This window comes from Hyperoodon ampullatus, assembly GCF_949752795.1.
Source record: "Hyperoodon ampullatus genome assembly, chromosome: 2".
NCBI classification, from domain to species: Eukaryota; Metazoa; Chordata; class Mammalia; order Artiodactyla; family Ziphiidae; genus Hyperoodon; species Hyperoodon ampullatus.
The window spans coordinates 99,517,283-99,543,716 of NC_136915.1; the positions used below are offsets into that span (position 1 = coordinate 99,517,283).

A 26,434-nucleotide genomic window follows, 5' to 3' on the forward strand; every position below is an offset into this window, starting at 1 on the left:
TTATGAGCTCCTTCCGGAAAGCCAGAGGATTAATTCCCACAAGAACTGCTCCCAATTAGATCAAATGAAAGCAGCACTCAACAAAAGGCATCCGGAATTAGTCAACAGAAAACGCATAATCTTCCATCAGGATAATGCAAGACCGCATGTTTCTTTGATGACCAGGCAAAAACTGTTACAACTTAGCTGGGAAGTTATGATTCATCCGCTGTATTCACCAGACGTTGCACCTTCAGATTTCCATTTATTTCGGTCTTTACAAAATTCTCTTAATGGAAAAAATTTCAATTCCCTGGAAGACTGTAAAAGGTACCTGGACAGTTCTTTGTTCAAAAAGATAAAAAGTTTTGGGAAGATGGAATTACGAAGTTGCCTGAAAAATGGCAAAAGGTAGTGAAATAAAACGGTGAATACATTCATTGTTCAATAAAGTTCTTGGTGAAAATGAAAAATGTATCTTTTATTTTTACCTTAAAACCGAAGGAACTTTTTGGCCAACCCTATATTTATTGGCCCGGCCACACAGCTTGTGGGATGTGCCCCCTGCATTGGAAGTGCTGAGTCCCAACCACAGGACCGCCAGGGAATTCCCAAGATACATCTTTTTTACTAACCTCTAAATGAAATTGAGTATTTGTTTCTATTTTGAATGCAGGCAACATACCACAGTGGTAATGTAAGCACCAACTGTGACTTTGTCACCAATAAATGTTACTTCTAACTTTTCTTGTATTTGTTTGTTTCTTGAGGACAACATATAATTAAGTCTTGCTTTTTTATCTTACCTTTGAATTTGAATGTTGGATATTAGAATAGATGATTTACATTTAATGTAATGATGTGGTTGCCTTTTAATTCTATCCTATTTGTTTTGTATTTCTCCCATCTTTTCTTTGTTCTTTTCTGCTCGTTTGTATTTTTCCTGCTATTTTGTGGATGAGTTGATTTTTGTTTTTTTTTAGTATTCCATTTTATCTCAGCTACTGGCTTATTAGCTATGCCTCTTCTCCTCCATACCCCCCCACCCCCAGTTGCTTTAGGATATACACTATGCATCTTTAATGTATAATTATTTACCTTCAAATAATATACTACTCCAGATATAATGTAAGAACCTTGAACATTATACTTCCAGTTCCCTTCCCTTTCTTGTGCTATTATTGTAATATATTTTACTTCTACGTATGTTGTAAACCCTGTGGTACATTGTTATTTTTGCTTTAAGAGGCCAAAAAAGTCTTGTAGATTTACTCTCACCATTTCTGGTACTTTTTATTTCTTTAGTAATGTCATTTCTTTTTCTTTTTTAAAATTAATTAATTATTTATATTTTTGGCTGCATTGGGTGTTTGTTGCTGTGCACGGGCTTTCTCTAGTTGTGGCACATGGGGGCTACTCTTCGTTGTGTACTGACTTCTCATTGTGGTGGCTTCTCTTGTTGTGGAGCACGGGCTCTAGGCACATGGGCTTCAGTAGTTATGGCACACAGGCTCAGTAGTTGTGGTGCATGGGCTTAGTTGCTCTGCGGCATGTGGGATCTTCCCGGACCAGGGCTCAAACCCATGTCCCCTGCATAGGCAGGTAGATTCTTTAACCACTGTGCCACCAGGGAAGCCCCAATTGTCATTTCTTTATGTAGGTCCACATTTCCATCTGTTATCATTTTCTTCCACCTGAAGATTTTTTTTTGCTTTTTTTAAGTGCAGGCTGGTGAACTTTTTTCTTCCCCCAGCTTTTCTTTCTTTTTTTGGATCTGAAAAAAAAATTTATTTCACTTTCATTTTTGAAGGATACATTAATTGTATTTAGCATTCTAGGTTGACCATATTTTTCTTTAAGCATTTGGAAGATGTATTTTCTTCTGTCTTGCATAGCTTCTCGAGAAAGTCTATATATTTTCTTAACTTTGTTCCTCTGTAGCTAAACTTTTTCCTTTGGCTTCTTGTAAGATTTTCTCTCTTTGACAGTTTTTCAGGAATTTGATTATTGTGCCTTGTGCTTTTCTTTCTATTTATACTAAGGAGAGGGCTCATTGAGTTTCTTGGATCTATGGATTTATAGTTTTTATCAAATTTTGAAAGTATTTTATTATTTATTTTATTATTCAACCCCCCCACCCCACTCCAGTTACACACATATACTTGATAGCTGTGGTTTTCCTCTTCTTTTATTTTTCTTCTTTTCTTTTCTCTCTCCCTCTCCTTCCATCTCCCCACTCTTTACCCTCCTCACCAACTTTTTTCTATCTTCCTCTCAGTTCCTCTGAAATTTCCTTCTGCAGTATTTAATATAATGTTAATCCCATCTGGTTATATTTCCATTTCAGATACTGTTTTTGAACACTAGAAGTTCATTTTGGTTCTTTTATGTCTATTGTTTCTCTCCTCATATTTTCCTTAAATCCTTGAGCATATTTATCAAAGCAGTTTTAGAGTCCTCATTGGCTAATTCCATTATCTCACTTCTGGGTCTGTTTCAGTTGACTCATTCCACCCTAGTTTCAGGTCATATTTTCTTTCTTTCTTATGTGTCTATTAATTTTTATTGGATGCTGTGGACATTGAAAATTTTATATTGTTGAATGGTGGAATTTTTTTTTTCTTTAAAAAAATCTTGGACTTGTTCTGACAGGCAGTTGTTATCTATGGATTGACTCAATCCTTTTGAGGCTTATTTTTAAGGCTTTTTAGGAAGCATGTAGAGTATTTTTTATTCCAGGGTTTGTTTACTCCTGTACTAAGTATGAATATTCTGGGGTTTCAAGTGAATTGCCTATTTTTCAACAAGGAAGACTCTTCTGGTCAGAATGTCAGTATTTCCCAGCACTCTGGGAATTGCTCAGCTTACAGATTACTATTTATTCTTTGCCTTACCTCATGGAGTTTCATCCTGCATGCCTGGCTTAGTGTTTGGCCGCAGACTCAGGTGGACCCCTGTGCAGATTTCTGGAGTTTTCTGTGCATAACTCCCACTTCTCTGGTAACTTCTCTGCTTGAGTTTTTTCTCCCTGCATCACAATCTGAAAAGTACCTCTAGGCAGAAAGCCAGGGCAGGTGTAGATCTCACTTCATTTCCTTCCCATCTCTCAGAGATCACAGTGCTATACTGCTTATTGTCCAATGATGTCTTGCAAACAGTTGTTTCATATATTTTGTTTGGTGTTTTAGCTGTTTATTGTGGGATGGAAAGTTCATTCCTATTTACACCATCATGGTCATTGGAAATTCTTTTGTATCTTTTTAAGATAATCATGGAGATAAAAAATAAAGTTTTTATTTCTTCCCCACCCCGTCCCAGCAATTTCGGCCTTATGAAATAAGCCAGCAGTACCTACCTACAGAGTTTTAACAATTTCATCTACATTTTCCCATTTGTATCATAATAATATTTCAGGTAACAGTTTATGTGGTTCACCAATAATACAGTAATGAACAAAACAGTATAGAATTATATATGATATTTTAAGCAAATAAAATAGCATTTTCATTATATTCAAGCTTATGAGTGAACTTTTCAAAAAGTATGTAAGTTTAAGTGATAGCTTCGTAAAGAGTCGGGCTCGTGATTGTAGCTATAACTACTAGTTTTAATCATCTTATTTTCTGATCAAATACGAAGTAACATGAACAGGCTAATGATTGATGACTAGTCAAAGATAATCTGTAATGAATTAAAATGCCTGGCAGTGGTCCTATAAATTTATATTAAAATATTCATGGTTTTGTTGTATAGCCTCTGTCTTCTTCTTGATAGTTTTAAGGGAAAAAACAAACAAAAAACAAAATGTCATGTTATTTCAGGTAACAGTGGTACATTCTTAGGCTATTCTTAGCATGCTTATTAATTTTTGATTTTTTTTTCCCCCAGATTGTCAGTATTTAAAAAGACCACATCATGCGTGAGTACAAGCTAGTGGTCCTTGGTTCAGGAGGCGTGGGGAAGTCTGCTCTGGTAAGTTAGCCACCTAACTATAATTAATTAATATAATACAAGAAGAATGGTGATATTTTCTTGCTTTACTACTTCTAGTCAATCAAGAGAAAAGGTGGCAGTATGTTTTATATGCCTAATATCTGGCCTACCAGGGTACAAGGACTCATTCAGTAACCATGGATGTGTAGTTTTATAATGGTGGCTCATTCATTCTTTCATTTATCAAATATTTATTGGCTACCTATTTTATGTTAAGCACTAGTGTTTGTGATTCAAAGAGGAATAAAATTGTTTTCATTGTTAAGGAGCTTACATTCTAGTATGGGAGACTGATTATTACAAGTACCAGTGGAGTAAGTCCTACCCTACCCCCATCCCAGACTTAAGTGGAATAAAGGTCATTTTTTTGTACACATGCTGTATTTATTTAGTAAGTGTTCATTGAGCTTCTATAACGTCAGACTCTAAAGTTACAACAGTCACAGTCTCCCTCACAGAGCTTACATTATAGTGGAGGAGATGTAATAGATACACAATTAATCAAAGAACTACTTGATTATAATTGTGAGAGAGATACTTTGAAAGAAACGTGTATATTGTTTTTTTTTTTTTTTTTTTTTTTTTTTTTTTTTTTTTTTTTGCGGTATGCGGGCCTCTCACTGTTGTGGCCACTCCCGTTGCAGAGCACAGGCTCCGGACGCGCAGGCTCAGCGGCCATGGCTCACGGGCCCAGCCGCTCCGCGGCATGTGGGATCTTCCCAGACCGGGGCACGAACCCGTATCCCCTGCATCGGCAGGCGGACTCTCAACCACTGCGCCACCAGGGAAGCCCGTGTATATTGTTAAGAGACCCCTATGACAAGGGAACCTAAATTAGCATTTGAACAACTGAGAAGGGTCACAGTTGCTGGGATAAGAGTGAACTGGGAAGAAAGTAGAGGGAAATGAGGTGAGAGATAAGCAGGGGCCAGATCATGACTTGAAGACCATGTAAGAACTTGGAATTTATTCCTGATGACAATGAGAAGCTGTTGAAGGTAGGGTTTTTGGAGGGCGGTGGTGGTGACAGATTTGGATATATGTTTTAAAGAGAGCACTTTGTTCTATAAAGAGTAATTTAGAAGACAGGCAGAGAAGATGTGGGAAACAAGTTGGGAGTTAATGCAATACACCACATTATTGTTTGTGGAAGCTTATATTAGCAGTGAAGAAGAGAAAAGTAGATATTTTGAGAGTTAAATAGGAGATAGAATTGACAATTAACTTAGTGCTAGATTGATATGGGGTCTAGGAGAGAAGGAGCTGTCGAGGGTGACTCCCAAATTTCACAGTCGAGCTACTGATTTTATGAATGGACCGTTAAAGAAGTAGAAGGAAAGCACTGGAGAATGAGCAGATTTGAGAGTGAAAATCAAGAGTCATGTCAAATGTCATGTGCTTGTGAGATGTTTGAGTAAATACATCAAATAACCATCAGATCCTCAAGACAATAGCTTAAAAGAGAGACTTGTGTTATGATTTGGGTTGCCATGAATATATCTATGGTATTTATTTCATGGGAATTACATTACTGTTAGGAGTGTAATTTAGTACCTCTGTGGTGAATGTTTGCGAGTATCTGTTATTTTATTATTATTTTTTTTTATTTTTTAACATCTTTATTAAAGTATAATTGCTTTACAATGGTGTGTCAGTTTCTGCTTTATAACAAAGTGAATCAGTTATACATATACATATGTCCCCATATCTCTTCCCTCTTGGTATCCGTTATTTTAAATGCATGTAACTTTCAATTCAGCAAGTCCCTTTCTGGAAATGTATCCCACACATAAGTTCACATATACAAAATGACATGGTCAAGGATGTCTATGACAACATTCTTTACAGTGGCAAGAGTTTGGAAACAACCTAAATGTCTACCAGTAGGGGCTAAATAAGTTTTGAATACGTATTTTGAGTAGAATACTATAAACCATTAAAAAGAATGCAGCAGCTGTGTATATACTGATAATTAATGATATCTAAGCTGTATTACTTAGGAGGAAAAAGATACCAAGCAGTGTAGAGTACCATATGTGTTTTATAAGAAAGGAAGAATGAGGAGGGAGATATTATAAAAGAACAGAGGCTATTTTTGCAAGGTTCAATAAGCTACAGATAACATATCAATTACTTCCTTGGGAGTGGAATTGGAAAAGGTGGTAAATAGAATTAGTTACCATTACATATGTTTTTGTGTCTTTTGCATTTTGTCCTATGTCCATGAATTACCTTTTTAAAATAAATTAATTTAAAATCCATAGGAATTAACTAGAGACTAGGGAGAGACTAGAGAGAGAAGAGAACTCAGGACTGGGCTCTGAGTACCTCTCAACCTTTAAAGAGTAGGTAGGATTGGAGGATCCAGCATAAAAGAATGTATCTTGTACTTGAATGTAAATAATGTACCTTTACTTGACTGCTCAGAAGTCATAGCATAGTAGCTGGATGTGATAAAAGCAGCTACAGTAAGGTGATGATGCCATAACCATCCTGGGGGGGGTTGAAGAGTAAATGAGAGCTGAGGAAATGGAACCACCATTATAGATAGTTGAAGAAGTTTACTATATTCAAATTAATCTATTTAATTCAAGCTAAAATAGTGTATAAAATATTCCTCTGGCTAATTGAAGTGTGAATGACCTCAGTCCACATTCTTACCCTTGATTTTAGGCAGTGATGTACCAGACCCCGTTCTAAAGCTATCTAGGAAATATTTCACAACCATCTTCTGTACTTCTTTTCATTTACTGAATGGTAAAATACCTAGTTTCCCATCTTTGCTTATAGAAATTTTAGAGATAAAAGTAGATTATCTGAAAAAGATGAGTAGGTAATGTTTTCCTATGCAAAGAGTAAGGCTTTGGAATCAGGAAGACATATGTTTGAATCTCAGCTGGCAAATCAGAAAAATAACTACTTCTGGGGTGAATATGAAATTTGAATGTCATTATAAATTTAATAAACTCAATAAATTTTAATTCCCTCTTCTGTTTTCCCCCACAATTAGAAAGACTGTTTCAAGACTTTTTAAAATTTACAACCATTTGTCTCTCTCCTTTGAGGGTATGAGATAAAACTTGCTATAGATACATAGAGGGGTAATAGGAGTTTAAATACTGATAAATTTTCACATTTTAGTAAATTAGAATCCATGTCCTTATTTGTATCTTCGTTGTATTTTAAAACTTAATACAGTAATTATTTTAACAGTGTAGTGTCAGCAGCAGCATTGCTGACAGTCTTTAACATGACCACCTCCTTTTATAAGTGTACTCTTAATTATGAATGTATCCTTATGTTGAAAAATAATGACACTTCACATTTGCATGTTTACACAGAGTTTTCATATAATTACATTTAACCGTTACCACTTTGCGAAGTTAAGTAACATTTAAGAGGGGCTGATTTTTCTTTTAAGTCCTTAACTTTTGTCTGCTTTTTTTAAATTTCTAGACAGTTCAATTTGTTCAGGGAATTTTTGTTGAAAAATATGACCCAACGATAGAAGATTCCTACAGAAAGGTAAAATATGAAACTTGTATACACATGCTTACAAGTAGTTTCTTATGACTTTAAAACTTGATCCATGGAATTGCTTTTTTGAAAATAGTTTTGAGAAATGATACAGATGTTCTGTATTTGTTTTTAAAAGTTTCACCAAGACAAAATACTTTTCGTAGAACACTGCTTATTAGCTATAGAAAGCTCCATGTTCTGTTACTGATTAGTAATCTGTTCTTTAATGTACACATTTTCCTGGTGGGAATTCTTTTAATGTAGAAGAATTGCATATAAATAGGTATATTTTTGATTACTCTTTTTGTGAACTAAAATTAAGAACACTTTATGCTTGAAGTTATATAGTAACTGAAAGTTATTTTTGTTTAGTTGCATAATAACTTAAAAAATATTTCTCCTTTAAACTGTAAAAAGTTAAAGAGTTGGATTCTGTATAATACTCTAAGGGTGGATACATGACATTGTACATTTGTCCCAACCCATAGAAAGTGTAATATCAAGAGTAAAACTGCTAACTGTGGACTTTGCATGATAATGATGTGTTGATACATGAAAGTTCATTGATTCTCACAAATGTACCGCTCTGATGCAGGATGCTGATAGTGGGGGAGGCTAGCAGGGAGCAGGAAAAGGGTGTATGGAAACTCTGTACTTTCTGCTCAGTGTTGCTGTGAACCAAAAGCTGCTTTCCAAAAAGTAAAGCTTATTTAAAAGGAAAAAAAAATTTAATAGTTGGTCTTGACAAAAAATACTATTTTATTTAACTATAAGACTAGCTAGAATTGTGGAGAATTTTCATGATTTTATTTCCCAAGTATGTTATGGGGGGGAAGAGACAGTGTTGTAAGAAGGCCTAGTAACCAATGATATACCCCACTGCCCCCCAAAAAGATTGACCTGCTTTTCAACAAATAAGGAAGGATTGCTTTGGTAGATGTTTTAAAATTTACCTTTAAATAGTGCTATAACTTTTGCTGAATTAAGTTCATCAAGCCTACTGGCAGAGCAGTTTCGTTATCTGTAAATTGGAAACAAAACTGTGATATATATTGAGAAACTACAGACCTAATTCATTGTTCATTGAACATGCCCATTCACAGATTGTGCAGGTTATTATCACATTTGTCCCATAAGTGGTAGACAGTGAGTTTGTACATCCACCTGTGGTGCTCCTCATCAATTCCTGATCTGGCAGAGAAGCAGAGTTTAAAATAGTCCTTAGGTTAATATGTTTATTTTTAGAAGACCATGGTGCATTACTGAAATTTCCCCCAAATAAGCTGCTGGTTAAAGCTTTAACTACAAACGGAGATCTGTACTTTGAGTGTTGAAGCACTTTTCTTAATCCCTTCTTTATTAAAAATTTTCCTCACAGCTAATAGTTGATACTTTCTTTAGGACAACCTTCTCTTCTATAAAGCCCTGGGAAAGTAGAATTCAGTATATGAAATTTCACCTTATACACACAGCTTTTCCAAAGAAGTACCTTTTTTTAAAGTCTTGAGAACTATATAGGTTCAATGTTATTGTGTTCCCTTTATCTCTTAAAAATTTCCTTTGTATTAAATTTGGGGCATATTTTAGTAAAACTTTGACAACTTGAATCTGGTAAATTGGCAAAGTTTTCTTTACCCCCAGATATTGGCTGTGTTTTGAGCTGCTTTTGTGCTTTGTTTTGAAGATAATATAAATATACATACTTCATACATTTTTTTTCCCTGTTAGAACTATACCTGTTTGTTGCAGTTTTTCTTAAATTGCAGAATATGACCATTGGCTTCTAATAATAACAAAAATCATTACTCAGAGTTCATAATGGTCAGAAAAATACCTAAACTCAGGATTAACAGTCCTAGCTTCTGTATTATTAATAGAATGTGTTTGAGACCTCCTGTTCTTTACTGTAGTACCAAGTTGGTCTCCACCAGTACAGCAAACTGCTAGAGAAAGGCGTTATAGTTGTAAATAAGGACTTTGAGTGAAGAGGTGGGAGGAAAACAGACTGACATTTTGATGTTACTTTTTCATCCCCCTCCACCCCCCGCCCGGACCCTAACAGCAAGTTGAAGTAGACTGCCAACAGTGTATGCTCGAAATCCTGGATACAGCAGGAACAGTAAGGATGTTTTCTCTTTTTTTTGGCGGGGGGGTGGGGGGGCAGATTTTCATTTGTGAACAGTATTTGGTCACCTGAATGATTTCTGTGAGTAAAAGCATTTGTTCTGATTAAGAACGTTAAGTCTCTAAATGTAGGGCTTCTTAAATTTTCTTATGTGCGTGAAACTATCTATGATGTACTTAATGCCCACATATCACTATTAAATTGTATGTTGCATTCACCTACAGAATCTGTGTGTTGAGTTTCTTTTCCCTGTATTGAGGTAAGGATTATGCTCTTAGTGCTTTAAATGAACAAACAAAAGGAAAGTATTTTAAATACAGAATTTTAGTTAAAATAGGTATTTCTCTGGGTTTACATAAGACTAACTCTTGACACCATGGTCATTCATTTATTAAAAAACTTTTTTGCTTTTTATTAGCATTTTAACATCTCAAGGGACTGGTGACAGATACGTGTATTCTGACAAAAATCTTTAGGATTATTTTGAGCCTCATTTTTCACATGCTTAAATGAGTATAATGACGTTTAGTACGTTATAGGGTGCTTATAATGATCAAATGAGATAGTGATTATAAATCACTTGGCACAAAATGTCTTTTATATAGTATGAACTCTGTGTATTTGCTTTTATTTTCATTGTCTTCATTTGTCATCACCTTTTTAATTGCTTAATTAATTAATGATGGTTTTATTCTGTCACAATTATACTACCACAAAAAATGCACACATTGAATGATTTTCTTTCTTTTTTTTCCTCCATATACATAGACTTTACCTATTAGGCAATTCCTAGCTTTAAAATGGATGGGTTTTTTTGTTTTTTTTTTTGCGGTACACAGGCCTCTCACTGTTGTGGCCTCTCCTGTTGCGGAGCACAGGCTCCGGACACGCAGGCTCAGCGGCCATGGCTCACGGGCCCAGCCACTCCACGGCTGGGAGTGGGATCCCCCGGACCCGGGCACAAACCCTCATCCCCTGCATCGGCAGGCGGGCTCTCAATCACTGCACCACCAGGGAAGCCCTGGATGGTATTCTTAAATGTTTTAAGTTGTTTTAAAATTCAGCACAAATATTCCCACTATAATTTTATAAATGGTGAGAAAGCTTCAGATCAAAAAAACTTAAGCAGACTGGAGCAATTAGAGTACGAATTATACCATATTTTTCTACTCTTTTGTGGGAAAATGGATCTTGATTCCAATAGGAAACTTTGGATCATTGGAACCCCTTCTTTCTTATATCAGCTGAATTGAGATCTCCCTGTCTTGCCACTTCGCCCAACCCCCAAATTTCCTAGCTTCTGAATCAGCAATGATTCTCCTTTGTTCCCAAAGACCCCAACAGTTAGAAAAAAAAAGTACTTTCTATTTCTTCCTTTCACAGCCTCCACAAGTGTAAGGGCATTGTTTCTTCCTCCTCTTGTCCAAATTAAGAAAATTTTCCCCTTCTGCAGAGATCTTCCGCTTGTGCTCTCAAATATCTTGTATTTTTACCATCCTAGCACTCAGCATGCTGTGTTGTAATTTTCTGTTTACTTCTCTGTCCCCAGTGCCTTGCATAACGTTTGGAAAGTAGTCGATGCTTTTTGATCTTGTTCTAGATCACTCCTTACTCCTTGAGGATTTTTGCTTACTTTCTCCAACACTGCTTTAGTCCGAATTCTTGGTGATTTTAGTATCCAAATAGAATCTTTACGGGTAATATAGATGATCCAGTAGCTGGCCTCTCAGTTCCTTGACCTCCACCCTGCTTCAGCCATTCATGCCCGTGGTCTTTACCCTAGACTATATGATTACCAGTAACATAATACCATCTTAAATCTCATTTTCAAGTGTCCTACTCTCTACTAACCATCTCTTGTTTCTCCATCTCACTTCCTTTCATAGCCTTCAACCTGACTGTAATCTGCAGTCTGTTAAATCTAACATCTTTGATTATCCATCATATCCTCAACCCCCTCTTTACACAGCTTCAAGTCCATGGTCATTCATAGTCAATCCCTTGGATATATCCTCAACTTCCTTGACTTTTCAGCAACTTTTGACTCAGTAGATCATTATCCTTATCTGTAAAAATTTTATTCATTTGACTTCTAGGAAACAACACTTGCTTGGTTTTCTCCCTGTATGATTCATTACTCCTAAGTCTCCTTTCCTGATTTGTCTTCATTTCCCCAACCTCTTAGTGTTGGAGGGCCTTAGGGTTCAGTACTTGAACTTCTCTTTTCCAAAAACACTACCTTGGACATCATCTTTTGTAGCACCAAAATAATTAAAATCTGTATATAAAAAGGAACTATATGCAGTTTTTCTAAATCACACAGAAACAATTAAAGTGGTTAAGATTTCCCTTCTAATTCTGTAGTTGTTTCTAGTCTTGTACGTAGGGGACAGGAACATTCATCTCAAATTTTCCAGAAACCGTGTGTCACGTCTTACATTTCCTGTCATGATAACATGTAATAAAGAATTCAGGGCTTCCCTGGTAGCGCAGTAGTTAAGAATCTGCCTGCCAATTCAGGGGACACAGGTTTGAGCCCTGGTCCGGGAAGATCCCACATGCTGTGGAGCAGCTAAGCCTGTGTGCTACAACTACTGAGCCTGCGTGCTGCAACTACTGAGGCCTGTGTGCCTAGAGCCCATGCTCCGCAACAAGAGAAGCCACCGCAATGAGAAGCCCGTGCACGGCAACGAAGAGCAGCCCCCGCTTGCAACTAAAGAAAGCCCGCGTGCAGCAACGAAGACCCAATGCAGCCCAAAAAAAAAACAAAAAAAAACATGCATACATACATTAAAAAAGAAAAAAATTCAGAAGCTCACTTGTGATTATTCTGATTTAAATTGTTTCAATATACATTTAAGAAGTCATATTTATAATTGTATATTTTTTATTATAGGAGCAATTTACAGCGATGAGGGATTTGTATATGAAGAATGGCCAAGGGTTTGCACTAGTATATTCTATTACAGCTCAGTCCACGTTTAATGACTTACAAGACCTGAGGGAACAGATTTTACGGGTTAAGGACACAGAAGATGTAAGTATTTCTCTCTATATATAGCATACTGCCATCTCTCTGTGGCCAAATAAAAAGTGTCCATTTTCTCTATCAGTAGAGGATTTAGAGGGTATTTACCATGTGCCTAAGAGCCCTGGTGACCAAAAACATTTTTAAGCTTTCTAAATTTACCTACAGATAATATGCTGAGATGGTTAGAAAAGAAGGACACGTATGTAAAGTTCTTCTTTCTCTACTGCACTTATGACCTACATGGTGCTATGTGGGTCATAAGTGCAGTGGAGAAAGAAGAATCGAAGAGTACTTGGTAGAAGAAGGGGGACTCCAGTTGGGCTTGGAAAGTTGGTAGTTATGTCAGAAACTGTTCAGAGAACATTATTAAGAACCATAATGCTGTGTTCCTATTTCTAAAATTCTGTTGGTACAGTTTTTACTTAGTTTTTTCCTTTGAATTATGTTAAAGATTTTAATTAACTTGCATTTTTATATTTTTTAATTTTGTTTTTGTTTTAGAATTCTTTTTTAACGTTAATTTTTTATTGTGGTAAAATATACTGTTTTAGAATTCTTGTCTTACTTGATGAATAGCATCATTGTTGTTGTGCCTCTTTGCAAAGATTAAATGTATATTTTACGTTTGTCTCAGTTTTGAGCTACAGAAAGTTCCTTTTCAAAAGTTGTATAAATTAGGATATAAAATTTCATTTGTACCTTCTTCTCTGTTTTTGTGTGTTCTCTCTCATTATTAATGGGAACATAGGCACCTGCTTAGGACCTCAACTTTGGGTAACACTGTAGGCGGGAGGAATTTGCACCATATGACTCATGACCAACCATAACCTAATGAATAGTTCTCTTTCTTCCCATGACTAATTCATCTAAGAGAGTTCTCTTTTCATAGGCAATTACATGCAAATCACTGAACTCTGGTAATGTTAATCTCTTTATCCCATGTAATAAACTAAAGATTGAGTTGTAGATGAAGACATAGCTACTCAGTGGCTGTATTTTTATTCTTACTTCTCTTTAATATCCCGCCTAAGCTAGCCTTCAGATCTAGATGTCAGTTGTAGAAGTGAAACTTATTAACGTGTTGGTCTTGCCGCTACTATTGGCATTTTTTGGTCCTGTGAGATGAGGCACTTAAAACACACCAAGACAATGAGTATTGCAGGAGGTTCCTTTTCCTTCACATTTTTCTACTTGGAATTCAGCCATTAGCATTAGTCCACCTGATAATTTTGGGATTATAGTCTTAAAATAATTTAGCAGATCAGTGTTGTAGAATCTCGTCCATATTTTTTCTGTCTCTTCCCCCTCCATTTTCCCCCCAACACACATACATACACTTTTTTTTAAGCACTTGATGAAGATTATAGTCCTAAGTAACACATTTCAGTTGGTGGCTGGTAGTTGCTTACTTATAAAAGGCTGAGTAACAAGTATGTTAGGGCTTATTATATGAATTTTTCCTTCCCGCAGGTTCCAATGATTTTGGTTGGTAATAAATGTGACCTGGAAGATGAGCGAGTAGTTGGCAAAGAACAGGGTCAGAATTTAGCAAGACAGTGGTGTAACTGTGCCTTTTTAGAATCTTCTGCAAAGTCGAAGATCAACGTTAATGAGGTAAACTACAGCTGCTAGGCAGCACAAATAAGTGCCTTTTTAGTTTCCTTTCTTTCAAGTTAACAGCCAAAAACATTTTTTTAAAAAGAAAAAGTGGTGTTCTTTTAAGTAGCCTTTATCTGTCAATTTATGGAAAACACTAAGTAATTCCTAGAAACCATATTCCTTCTCTTATATGAAATCACTTTGATGGCTGTGATGAGGACACTTACATTTACCTTGTTGGCAAAGAGGTAGTTTAAGTTAAAGAATATGTTTTTTAAAGTCCTGCTAAGCCTCTAAATGATAAGCCAGAAAGTGGTGTGTGAAAATTGTCACATCATCCTTGTATTGTAACAATTACCTATGCAGATGTGTGTAAAAAGGTTGTAAAGTCAAGTAGAAAAATAAAAAAATCAAAGTAGTTACTGTAATGAACTTATGTTGTACAGAAAGATATCATGGAATTTGGTGTTTTGAGTCCTGCTTCCCTTTGGTACATGACTCAAAGGGAAGAATCTGTGAGTGTGGATGGATATAGAACTATAATTCACTCAGTCTTTTAGGCCTGATACAGCAGGTGCATAAGGCTTTTTTTGTCCGTGACTTAACTACTCCACTATCCTGAGAACATAGCTGGGGACAGGAATGCTTAACAAGTAAGCTTGCCTGCCTGGATATAAAGGGCCAATAGTTTACTGGATCCCTAAAAGATTAGTGCAATCCCCAACTGTGACCACTACATCAAGCAAAATCTTCAGAGGTTCCTTTCCTTTTGTTAATTTTAACATAAGGCTTTTTTTTTCTTTAAAACAAAAAAAAAGCAGAATAGGCTTCTTTCCTTTCCCAGTAGTACAAAAGTCTTCATTTGCCAGTGTGCTTGCCATTTGTAGCATCACAGGTAATCAGTCAGAGTTCAGCACACTTACAACATAGATGAGAGTTAAGACTGGTTTAGGTTATCAGAGTCCTCTGGTGTGTTTTTGCTTACAATTTCTCTCTGGCCTTTGGTTCTTTTGGTCACTTTTCCTTCACTGATATTATGGTTGTAGACTATTATTTGACTTTTTAAATGACCAAATTACTTTAAACATGTGGCACGAAAAAAATTTAAGGTTGTGGGACTTCACTGGTGGTGAGGTGGTTAAGAACCTGCCGGCCAATGCAGGGGACACGGGTTCGAGCCCCAGTCAGGGAAGATCCCACATGCCGCAGAGCAGCTGAGCCCATGCCCTAGAGCCCGTGCTCCACAGCAAAGAGAAGCCACCACAATGAGAAGCCCGCGCACCACAACGAAGACCCAACTCAGCCATAAATAAATAAGTTTTACAAATAATAAGTCAAAGCTTGCCTTTCAGGTAAAACCAGTTTTAATAAATACATAAAAATAAGAAATTCATAAATTTTATTTATTCAGCAAATATTCATTGTGTTCCTATGTTCCACTGTGTTAGACACCAGGGTAACAGTCCTTTAGACAGACACTATTCTTGTCCTCAAGAAGCTTACATCCTAATGGGGAACAAGTCCTGCTGAGATCTTCAACAACAGTTATTTCTAATTCACTGCCAAGTAAATGAAAGGAAGTATGAAATGCTTCCAGTTTCAACTTTCTCTGTTGTGGACTTACAGTTTCATAGATGTTATCCTGAAAAACATGGCTGATCATAAAATGTTAATTTTTGGTTTAGTCTCCCCCCCACCACCACCAAAAAAGAAAAGAGAGAAAACTTTGAGGTAAAACACATAAACACATGAGGTAAAACAATGAGCTTGGCTAGGGGAGTAGTAGTGCACGGTGACCATCTGCAGGATGATTGGCCTTAGAGATCTAGTTCCTGCTGTCCTGTGATCACCCTCACTGGTACCCGACCACCAAGTTCATAGCGCTCGGCCAAGGTTGAGTTGGGCCAGGGTCCAGTGAGCACAGTGGACCGGAGGTATTCCTTACCTTTCAAGCATTACCTGTTTGTGGGAACTTACATGCTACTAAATCTCCCTCCTCTGGTTTCAGTTTCCCATGCAGCAGAGGTACTTTTTCACAGTATCCTCGTTAAAATCAACCGTTGACATGAAGGTTTATAAAACAAAAATAGAAAAAAAAAATACAACAAAATGAAATATATCAGCTACTTAAGGTTCTTTACTGTTTTGGAAAACATATAAACTTTATGCTAGAAATTCTTGAAAGTGTAATAATTTCTTTCTTTTAATATTTTTCTCTTGATAGCCTAATAATCCAACTACAGAGTTTTGGGGGTAGTTAATAGTTCCTCAGATAGCTAATGCCTTGAAAATATGTGTGTGATTTCTGAGTGCCTGAAGATAGAGAGATCATACTTTCACACGATTGAACTCTTGGACTCAAGTTTGAAATCATACAGGGACATCCTGCTTAACTAAATTGCCCTCTAATGCTCTACTATCTATATCAGAGAATATATAATATATAATTTTTTTAAAAAACTGTTAGGACTTTCCTGGAGGTCCAGTGGGTAAGACTCCATTCTCCCAGTGCAGGGGGCCCAGGTTTGATCCCTGGTCGGGGAACTAGATCCCGCGTGCACTCCGCAAGTAAGAAGTCCGCGTGCCTCAACTTAAAAAAAAAAAAAAAAAAAAAAAATCCCACATGCTGCAACGAAGATCCTGCGTGCCACAGCTAAGACCCAGCACAGCCAAAATAAATAGATAAGTAATAATAAATATTTTTTTAAAAGTAAAAAAAACTCATCATTTTTGTTGTGTTTTGAAAGTAGTACATAGTTGTATCAGAATCACATCAGTCTTAAGAGTTAATTGTTCTTTGCTGATGCTGGAATAATAATTGGAATCAAAACATCCCAATTAAGGAATGATAGAGGGATTGAGAAATTATTCTGTGTTCCCTTTAGATTTTTCTGTAGTTCAGAAGGATGAGGAAGAACCTAGACTGAGGGCTTTCAGCATATCTAACCAAATAACTATAGTTCGAACTTGCCCTCATCACTGCTGCTGTGAGGTAGGCACCGTTTGCCAAGGAAATCCTTAAGGGTAATACCACAAAACCAGTTACCATTTTGTTTAGTGCCAGAAACCCATGGCTACCATGAAGAAACATGCTGTTTTGATTAATTTACTATTTTAGTTTATCCTTTTGTTGTTTTTCACTTATAGATTATGCACTGAGGCTGGGGAACTAATGAGATTTTGTTTATGGCTTATGAATATTAAGTTCTTGAAGGGCTTTGGAGTTGTGAAACAGAAACTACCATTTTGTTCATAAACTCTTATGTTTTCAACTTCCTTAGAAATAAGACAATAGAATTAAATGGTTTAATGAAAATGGGAGAGTGGGTAGGATGGACCAGAAAGAAAAGAATATAAATGAGTCAATAGCTTTGGGATAAATCTATTTATCCCAAAGGGGGGTAAATGAAGGGGTCCCCCCTTCAACAATTAATTTAGGCTTATAAACTTAGGACCATTATTTTTTAAATTGAAGTATAGTTTTGCTGTACAATATTATGTGTTATAGGTGTACAGTGTAGTGCTTCATAATTTTTAAAGGTTTTACTCCATTTATAGTTATTATAAAATATTGGCTATATTCCCCATGTTGTACAGTATATCGTTGTAGCTTATTTTATACCTAATAGTTTGTACCTCTTAACCCCTACTCCTATATTGCCCCTCCCCCCTTCCTCTCCCCAATGGTAACCACTAGTTTGTTCTCTATATCTGTGAGTCTACTTCTTTTTTGTTACATTCACTAGTTTGTTGTATTTTTCAGATTGCACGTCTAAATGATATCACACAATATTTGTTCTTCTCTGTCTGACTTATTTCACTTAGCATAATGCCTTCTAAGTCCATCCATGTTGCTGCAAATGGCAAAATTTCGTTCTTTATAGCAGAGTAGTATTCCATTGTATATATACACCACATCTTCTTTATCCATTCATCTGTTGATGGACACTTCCATATCTTGGCAGTTGCAAATAATGCTGCAATGAATGAACATTGGGGTGCGTGTATCTTTTATGTAATATTTATTTATTTATTTATTTACTTCTTTACTTACTTACTTTGGCTGCACCAGGTCTTAGTTGTGGCACTAGGGATCTTTTTTTTTAGTTGCAGCATGCGGACCTCTTAGTTGCAGCACGCATGTGGGATCTAGTTCCCTGACTAGGGATTGAAACCGGGCCCCCTGAATTGGGAGCATGGAGTGTTACCCACTGGACCACTAGGGAAGTCCCAAGGGGTGCATGTATCTTTTCAAATTAGTGTTTTTGGGTTTTTTTGGATATATACCCAGGATTGGAATTGTTGGGTCATATGGTAGCTCTGTTTTTCGTTTTCTTGAGAAACCTCCATACTGTTTTCCACAGTGGCTGCACCAATTTACATTCCCACCAACAGTGTAGGAGGGTTCCCTTTTCTTCACATCTTCATCAATATTTGTTATTTGTGTTCTTTTTGATAATTGCCATTCTAGCAGGTGTGAGGTGATATCTCATTGTGGTTTTGATTTGCATTTCCCTGATGATGAGCGATGTTGAGCATCTTTTTATGTGCCTGTTGGCCATCTGCATTTCTTCTTTGGAAAAATGTACATTTGGCAAAATGTTACTAACTGGTGAATATGGGTGAAGAAAATACATAAGTTCTTGGTACCTGCAACTTTTCTGTAAGTTTGAACTTTTTAAAAAATAAAGCAAGTATAAAGATATAAGTGAAGCATTAACTATTCTCTTAATAATTAGGTTTTTGAAGCATCGAAGATTCTACTTCACTATCTTGTTTTTTTCACTACTAATTCTTTTTATTAATTTGTTATTGAATATCTCTAAGAGCAAGTGTATTTCCCTCATTGTAAGTAGGTAAGTTGTGCTTTACCCTGACTGAAAATCAGCTGAGGCTTCTTAGAAACCTGCTGTTAAAACAAAGCAGCAAAATACAGATCCAAGAGCAGAATAATATTTCACAGAATCAAGATTGTTTTCTGGAACAAGGTCTCAAATATTGGTTGAATAAGTACTTTTTCTTGCTTTTATTTAGATATTTTATGACCTGGTCAGACAGATAAATAGAAAAACACCAGTGGAAAAGAAGAAGCCTAAAAAGAAATCATGTCTGCTGCTTTAGACCCACAATAAGCAGCAGCTCTGAGCCAGGTAAGATGCTAAAAGCAGAGCAAATATTTTTCTCATCCTCTTATTTTGGGCTTTTCCCAACATGAACCACTTCCCATTTCACCTCTTCGGGTATTTCCAGGCTTCTGTAATTTCTAAATGTTTTACATAACTTATAGATATGTTCATCTACTGGATAATTTGTCTCTTTCTCCATGAGATTCTAAGCTGTCTGAGGGAGGGCAAGGATCATGTCTGTTTTGCTCACCAGTACGTCCCCAGTGCCTGGTACAGAATGGGTGTTCAAACAATAGTGGTTGAATGAATAGAAAGCCTTCCAAGGTCACACCGAAATTCAAGCTGAATTGAAGTGGAACAGTGGTTTATCTGAAAATAATTTTTTTTTGATGAAATATTTCAAAGTGAGCACACTCATATATATCAGTAATAGTCATTCCTCCTCAGATGTAATCCCAGCCCTGATTCCTGACACAATGGATTAGTTTTGCCTCTCTTTGAACTTAACAGAAACAGAAACACTTAATGTGTTTATGTGTGGCTTCTTTCACTCAAAAATGTTTTTGAGAATAATCCTTGTTGCATACAGCAGTAGTTTATTTTTATTGTATGACTATACTAGCAATATATTTATATGTTCTGCTGTTGATGGACATTTGGGTTCTTTCCAGGAACAAGTATGGTGCCTGTTCACTTTCTATTTTTTCCTTTTTTTTTTTTTGAGATGATCATATGGTTTTTATTCTTCAATTTGTTAATATGGTGTATCACATTGATTTGCATATATTGAAGAATCCTTGCATCCCTGGGATAAATCCCACTTGATCATGGTGTATGATCCTTTTAATGTGCTGTTGGATTCTGTTTCCTAGTATTTTGTTGAGGATTTTTGCATCTATATTCATCAGTGATATTGGTCTGTAATTTTCTCTTTTTGTAGTATCTTTGTCTGGTTTTGGTATCAGGGTGATGGTGGCCTCATAGAATGAGTTTGGGAGTGTGCCTTCCTCTGCAATTTTTTGGAAGAGTTTGAGAAGGATGGGTGTTAGCTCTTCTTTAAATGTTTGATACAATTTACCTGTGAAGCCATCTGGTCCTGAGCTTTTGTTTGTTGGAATATTTTAAATCACAGTTTCAATTTCATTACTTGTGATTGGTCTGTTCATATTTTCTATTTTTTCCTGGTTCAGTCTTGGAAGATTATAGCTTTCTAAGAATTTGTCCATTTCTTCCAGGTTGTCCATTTTATTGGCATAGGGTTGCTTGTAGTAGTCCCTTAGGATGCTTTGTATTTCTGTGGTGTCTGTTGTAACTTCTTTTTCACTTCTAATTTTATTGACTTGAGTCCTCTCCCTCTTTTTCTTGATGAGTCTGGCTAATGGTTTATCAATTTTGTTTATCTTCTCAGAGAACCAGATTTTAGTTTTATTGATCTTTGCTATTGTTTTCTTTGCTTCTATTTCATTTATTTCTGCTCTGAATCTTTATTATTTCTTTCCTTCTGCTAACTTTGGGTTCTGTTTGTTCTTCTTTCTCTAGTTCCTTTAGGTGTAAGGTTAGAAAGGTGTAAGGTAAGATTGTTTATTTGAGACTCTTCTTGTTTCTTGAGGTAGGCTTGTATAGCTATAAACTTCCCTCTTAGAACTGCTTTTGCTGCATCCCATAGGTTTTGGATCGTCGTGTTTTCATTATCATATGTCTCTAGGTATTTTTTGATTTCCTCTTTGATTTCTTCATTGATCTCTTGGTTATTTAGTAACGTATTGTTTAGCCTCCATGTGTTTGTGTTTTTTACATTTTTTTCCGTGTAATTGATTTCTAATCTCATAGTGTTGTGGTCAGAAAAGATGCTTGATATGATTTCAATTTTCTTAAATTTACTGAAGCTTGATTTTGTGACCCAAGATGTGATCTATCCTGGAGAATGTTCCATGCACACTTGAGAAGAAAGTGTAATCTGCTGTTTTTGGATGGAATGTCCTATAAATATGAATTAAATCTACCTGGTCTATTGTGTCATTTAAAGCTTCTGTTTCCTTATTAATTTTCTGTTCGAATGATCTGTCCATTGGTGTAAGTGAGGTGTTAAAGTCCCCCACTATTATTGTGTTACTGTCAATTTCCTCTTTTATAGCTGTTAGCAGTTGGCTTATGTATTGAGGTGCTCTATGTTGGGTGCATATATATTTATAATTGTTATAGATTCTTCTTGGATTGATCCCTTGATCATTATGTAGTGTCCTTCCTTGTCTCTTGTAACATTCTTTATTTTAAAGCCTATTTTATCTGATAATGAGTGTTGCTACTCCAGCTTTCTTTTGATTTCCACTTGCATGGAATATCTTTTTCCATCCCCTCACTTTCAGTCCCTAGGTCTGAAGTGGGTCTCTTGTAGACAGCATATATATGGGTCTTGTTTTTGTATCCATTCAGCAATCTTGTGTCTTATGGCTGGAGCATTTAATCCATTCACGTTTAAGGTAATTATCGATATGTATGTTCCTATGACCATTTTCTTAATTGTTTTGGGTTTGTTTTTGTAGGTCCTTTTCTTCTCTTGTGTTTCCGACTTAGAGAAGTTCCTTTAGCATTTGTTGTAGAGCTGGTTTGGTGGTGCTGAATTCTCTTAGCTTTTGCTTGTCTGTAAAGCTTTTGATTTCTCCATCGAATCTGAATGAGATCCTTTCCGGGTAGAGTAATCTTGGTTGTAGGTTCTTCCCTTTCATCACTTTAAGTATATCATGCCACTCCCTTCTGGCTTGTAGAGTTTCTGCTGAGAAATCAGCTGTTAACCTTATGGGAGTTCCCTTGTATGTTATTTGTCATTTTTCCCTTGCTGCTTTCAATAATTCTTCTTTGTCTTTAATTTTTGCCAATTTGATTACTTTGTGTCTCGGCATGTTTCTCCTTGGGTTTATCCTGTATGGGAGTCACTGTGCTTTCTGGACTTGGTTGGCTATTTCCTTTCCCATGTTAGGGAAGTTTTCGACTATAATCTCTTCAAATATTTTCTCTGGTCCTTTCTCTCTCTCTTCTCCTTCTGGGACCCCTATAAAGTTGTTGCATTAATGTTGTCCCAGAGGCCTCTTAGGCTGTCTTCATTTCTTTTCATTCTTTTTTCTTAATTCTGTTCCACAGCAGTGAATTCCACCATTCTGTCTTCCAGGCACTTATCCGTTCTTCTGCCTCAGTTATTCTGCTGTTGATTCCTTCTAGTGTAGTTTTCGTTTCAGTTATTGTATTGTTCATCTCTGTTTGTTGTTCTTTAATTCTTCTAGGTCTTTGTTAAACATTTCTTGCATCTTCTCGATCTTTGTCTCCATTCTTTTTCTGAGGTCTTGGATCATCTTCACTAATATTATTCTGAATTCTTTTCTGGAAGGTTGCCTATCTCCACTTCATTTAGTTGTTTTCTGGGGTTTTATCTTGTTCCTTCATCCGGTACATAGCCCTCTGCCTATTCATCTTGTCTATCTTTCTGTGAATGTGGTTTTTGTTCCACAGGCTTCAGGATTGTAGTTCTTCTTGCTTCTGCTGTATTCCCTGTGGTAGATGAAGCTATCCTGTGCACTTTCTTGTACAAGTCTTTATGTACATGTGCATGCATTTCTGTTTGGGGTGTGTGTGTGTGTATGAATGAAGTGGCCAGACTATACACTATATATGTGGTAGCTTTGGTGGAAACTGCTAAGAAATTTTTCCAAGTAGTTGTACCAGTTTACACACCTACTAGCAGTTTACAAGTTCCACATCCTCCCCAAATTTGGTATTGTCAGTCTTTGTAACTTGAGCCGTTCTGCTGGATGTGTGTTGGTATGTCTGTAGTTTTAGAAGTCATTTCCCCTCAGGTGTGGGTTGACTTCTTTCAAATGTTTCTTCTGTACGTCTGTAGGTAGTAGTCGACTTTAAATACCACTTAAGTTTTCATTAAGTGAACTCATTGGAGAGAAATTAGTGGCCGCATTGAAGCTGCCTATCACGTAAGCAACCAGGCCGTGTGGGACCATTTGTTTTCCTTTAATTATATATTTAAATTCCCTGAACAGTTTCTACTTATGTTCATCAACTCTATAAACATTACCATAAAAGAATATTTTCATGGAGTGGATTTATGATGTAATTTGATGCTAATTATGGGACTGTTACTAAACTGGGTCTGCTTAGAGGAAAGTTGGTTGTGCTAAAACTCTTGTAAGTCTCTTGGGTCTGTTTAGTAGATTACATCTTCTAGAGCACCAAATTAACTAATATGTGCTTCCTTAGAGATATGAATGAATCTCTCTTAGGGGAAACAACTGAGTAATTGTACCCCTTTTTGAAATGAAGTAGAGGGAAAACAGACAGAAAGGAGTAAAGGTCACAGATTGCCTCTGGTAGTGAGATTTCGGAAAAACAGCTTCTGGCCAAATGCTTGCTTAGGCTTTTAGTGAAATCTTGAGTCAGTAACTATAAATCATCAGCTCCTTGAAGGTGATTATTGTTAAAGTTGATGGTATTTGTGTTTCTTTAGGTAAGGGTACAAAGGTAGAAAAAATGAGAACTCCAGTTCCTGTTCTGAAATGTATTTAACTCTTCTATAGTTGTCTGGCTTTTTTTTTTTTTTTTTTTTTGGCTGCTTTGGTTCTTTGTTGCTGCGCACGGCTTTCTGTAGTTGCGGCAAACGGGGGCTACTCTTCGTTGCAGTATGCGGGCTTCTCATTGCAGTGGCTTATCTTGTTGCGGAGCATGGGCTCTAGGCGCATGGGCTTCAGTAGTTGTGGCACATGGGCTCAGTAGTTGTGGCTTGCAGGCTCTAGAGTGCGGGCTCAGTAGTTGTGGTGCATGGGCTTTGTTGCTTCATGGCATGTGGGATCTTCCTGGACCAGGGCTCGAACCCGTGCCCCGTGCATTGGCAGGCGGATTCTTAACCGCTGCGCCACCAGGGAAGCCCCTGACTGGCTCATTTTTATCATTATCTTAGCTGACCCTCGTTTAATTTCCAGTTCTCAGAAAATGTCCTTTTAGCTTATGTCTAAAGGAAGAGGTGCCATCTCCTGGCCTATTGGAAAAATTCATTCACACACACCCTACAGTGTACTACTATGAGTTTTACCTTAGAGGAGAGAAATCTTGACCTAAATCTAGAAATAAGACTTTCATCCTGGTTGCATAAATTCTTAGACTCTGATAGGTAATTCAGCTTACAATATATTTAATGTTACCTGAGATCTCTGTGCATATTTTTTTTCTGTGCATATTTGATAATACCAAATAATAGGTCACTTAGTAATCAGAATACTTTGCAGAGCACTTTCCTGTGATTATAGACTTGAAGTGCCATGTTGATCCCATTTAAGAAGTACTGAGATATGGAATAAATTTAAATAGCCACTATAAATGTTTTTAGTAAGAGTACGTGAACCTTAAGGGCAGCTTACCTAGCCTTAGCTGTTAGGTAAAATCATACTGAAACATGTTAGTGTCTTTCTAATATGTCCTACTTTTGAAAACTGAGGAAAGAAATTCATCTTCAGGAAATTATTCCTTTAACCTAATTCTTTTCTGCTGAGCAGTAAACCTAACTTTGAGTCTTCTGCCCTTGAAAATGGGCATCAGCTCTTTCTGTATCATTTCTTCTTGTCCTAGCCTGAATTGGAATAGGTAACCCTAATATAAATAATCATAAAATGGTTGAATAAAGCATTTCCATTGGGAAGTTGATGCAGGCATGAGTTGTTTCCTTAGTGGAAAAGGAACCTTTAAAAATAAGATGACAGTGGGGTAGAAATGAAATAATCAGTGTTTTCCTCTTTACAGACAGGACTGCCAGATACATTGTGAAACACTAAGTATAATAAAACTATTTTTTAAACATTTTTAAAGGGAGTTTAAAATCCCTTGTTACTATATATGTTTAATATAATTTAGCTATCTAATAATGATCAGCCAAGATCATTATTTCTCTCTGTATTATTAGATATCTACTTATTTACTATCATCTTCTGATATCAAGGTTAACCATATATATCAGTATATATATATCTGTATCTATTCAATGTTCTAGATTACAGGAATGAAGAACTGTTGCCTAATTGGAAAGTGCCAGCATTCCAGACTTCAAAAAATAAATCTGAAGAGGCTTCTCCTGTTTTATATATTATGTGAAGAATTTAGATCTTATATTGGTTTGCACAAGTTCCCTGGAGAAAAGAATTGCTCTGTGTATATCTCTTGGAAAATAAGACAATAGTATTTCTCCTTTGCAATAGCAGTTATAACAGATGTGAAAATAAATATACTTGACTCTAATATGATTATACAAAAGAGCATGGATGCATTTCAAATGTTAGATATTGCTACTATAATCAAATGATTTCATATTGACCTTTTTATCATGTTTCCTCCCTGTCAAGCACTAAAAAGTTGAACCATTATACTTTATATCTGTAATGATATAGACTATGAAAATTTCCCCTCAGACTCATTGCAGCAGATAACTTTTTTGAGTCATTGACTTCATTTTATATTTAAAAAATTATGAAATATCATTCTGTCATTATATTCTAATTAAAATTGTTTGTGCATAATGCTTTGGAAAAATGGGTCTTTTATAGAGAAAAAAAAACTGGGATAACTGATTTCTATGGCTTTCAAAGCTAAAATATATAATATACTAAACCAACTCTAATATTGCTTCTTGTGTTTTACTGTCAGATTAAATTACAGCTTTTATGGATGATTAAATTTTAGTACATTTTCATTTGGTTTGTGTGTTTTTGTTATTGTTTATAGATTTAAGGCCTTTATTTTATAATGATCACATTGTTTTAAATGCAGCAGTAGCTCCTTCCTGGCTGGTACCTGCAGAACACTTGGCTTTAAACCCCTAAGTAAATGGTGATTTCTCTACAAACAGACCTCGCACTTTCTGTTCTATATATATTTATTCCTATTATACAGTAAAATACATCAGACTACATACAATAGTTTTGTATATTCTCTCTTGATCTTAAAGATTGTATCTTATTGAATAAAATATCCCACTGTGTATTATTTTTTTATATGTAAAAAGATAAGTTTAAT

At 36.1% G+C, this 26,434-nt stretch overlaps 1 protein-coding gene across 1 annotated transcript; it reads left to right on the forward strand.

Annotated features, from left to right (window-relative positions):
- The first annotated feature begins 3,871 nt into the window (after positions 1–3,871).
- On the forward strand, positions 3,872–26,111 carry RAP1A (RAP1A, member of RAS oncogene family). Its single transcript, XM_079696504.1, has 7 exons — positions 3,872–3,951; positions 7,429–7,497; positions 9,554–9,610; positions 12,513–12,653; positions 14,118–14,261; positions 19,281–19,396; positions 25,416–26,111. The coding sequence occupies exons 1-6, from the start codon at positions 3,895–3,897 to the stop codon at positions 19,365–19,367; spliced, it is 555 nt and encodes a 184-aa protein (XP_079552630.1). The 5' UTR covers positions 3,872–3,894; the 3' UTR covers positions 19,368–19,396; positions 25,416–26,111.
- Positions 26,112–26,434: the final 323 nt, after the last annotated feature.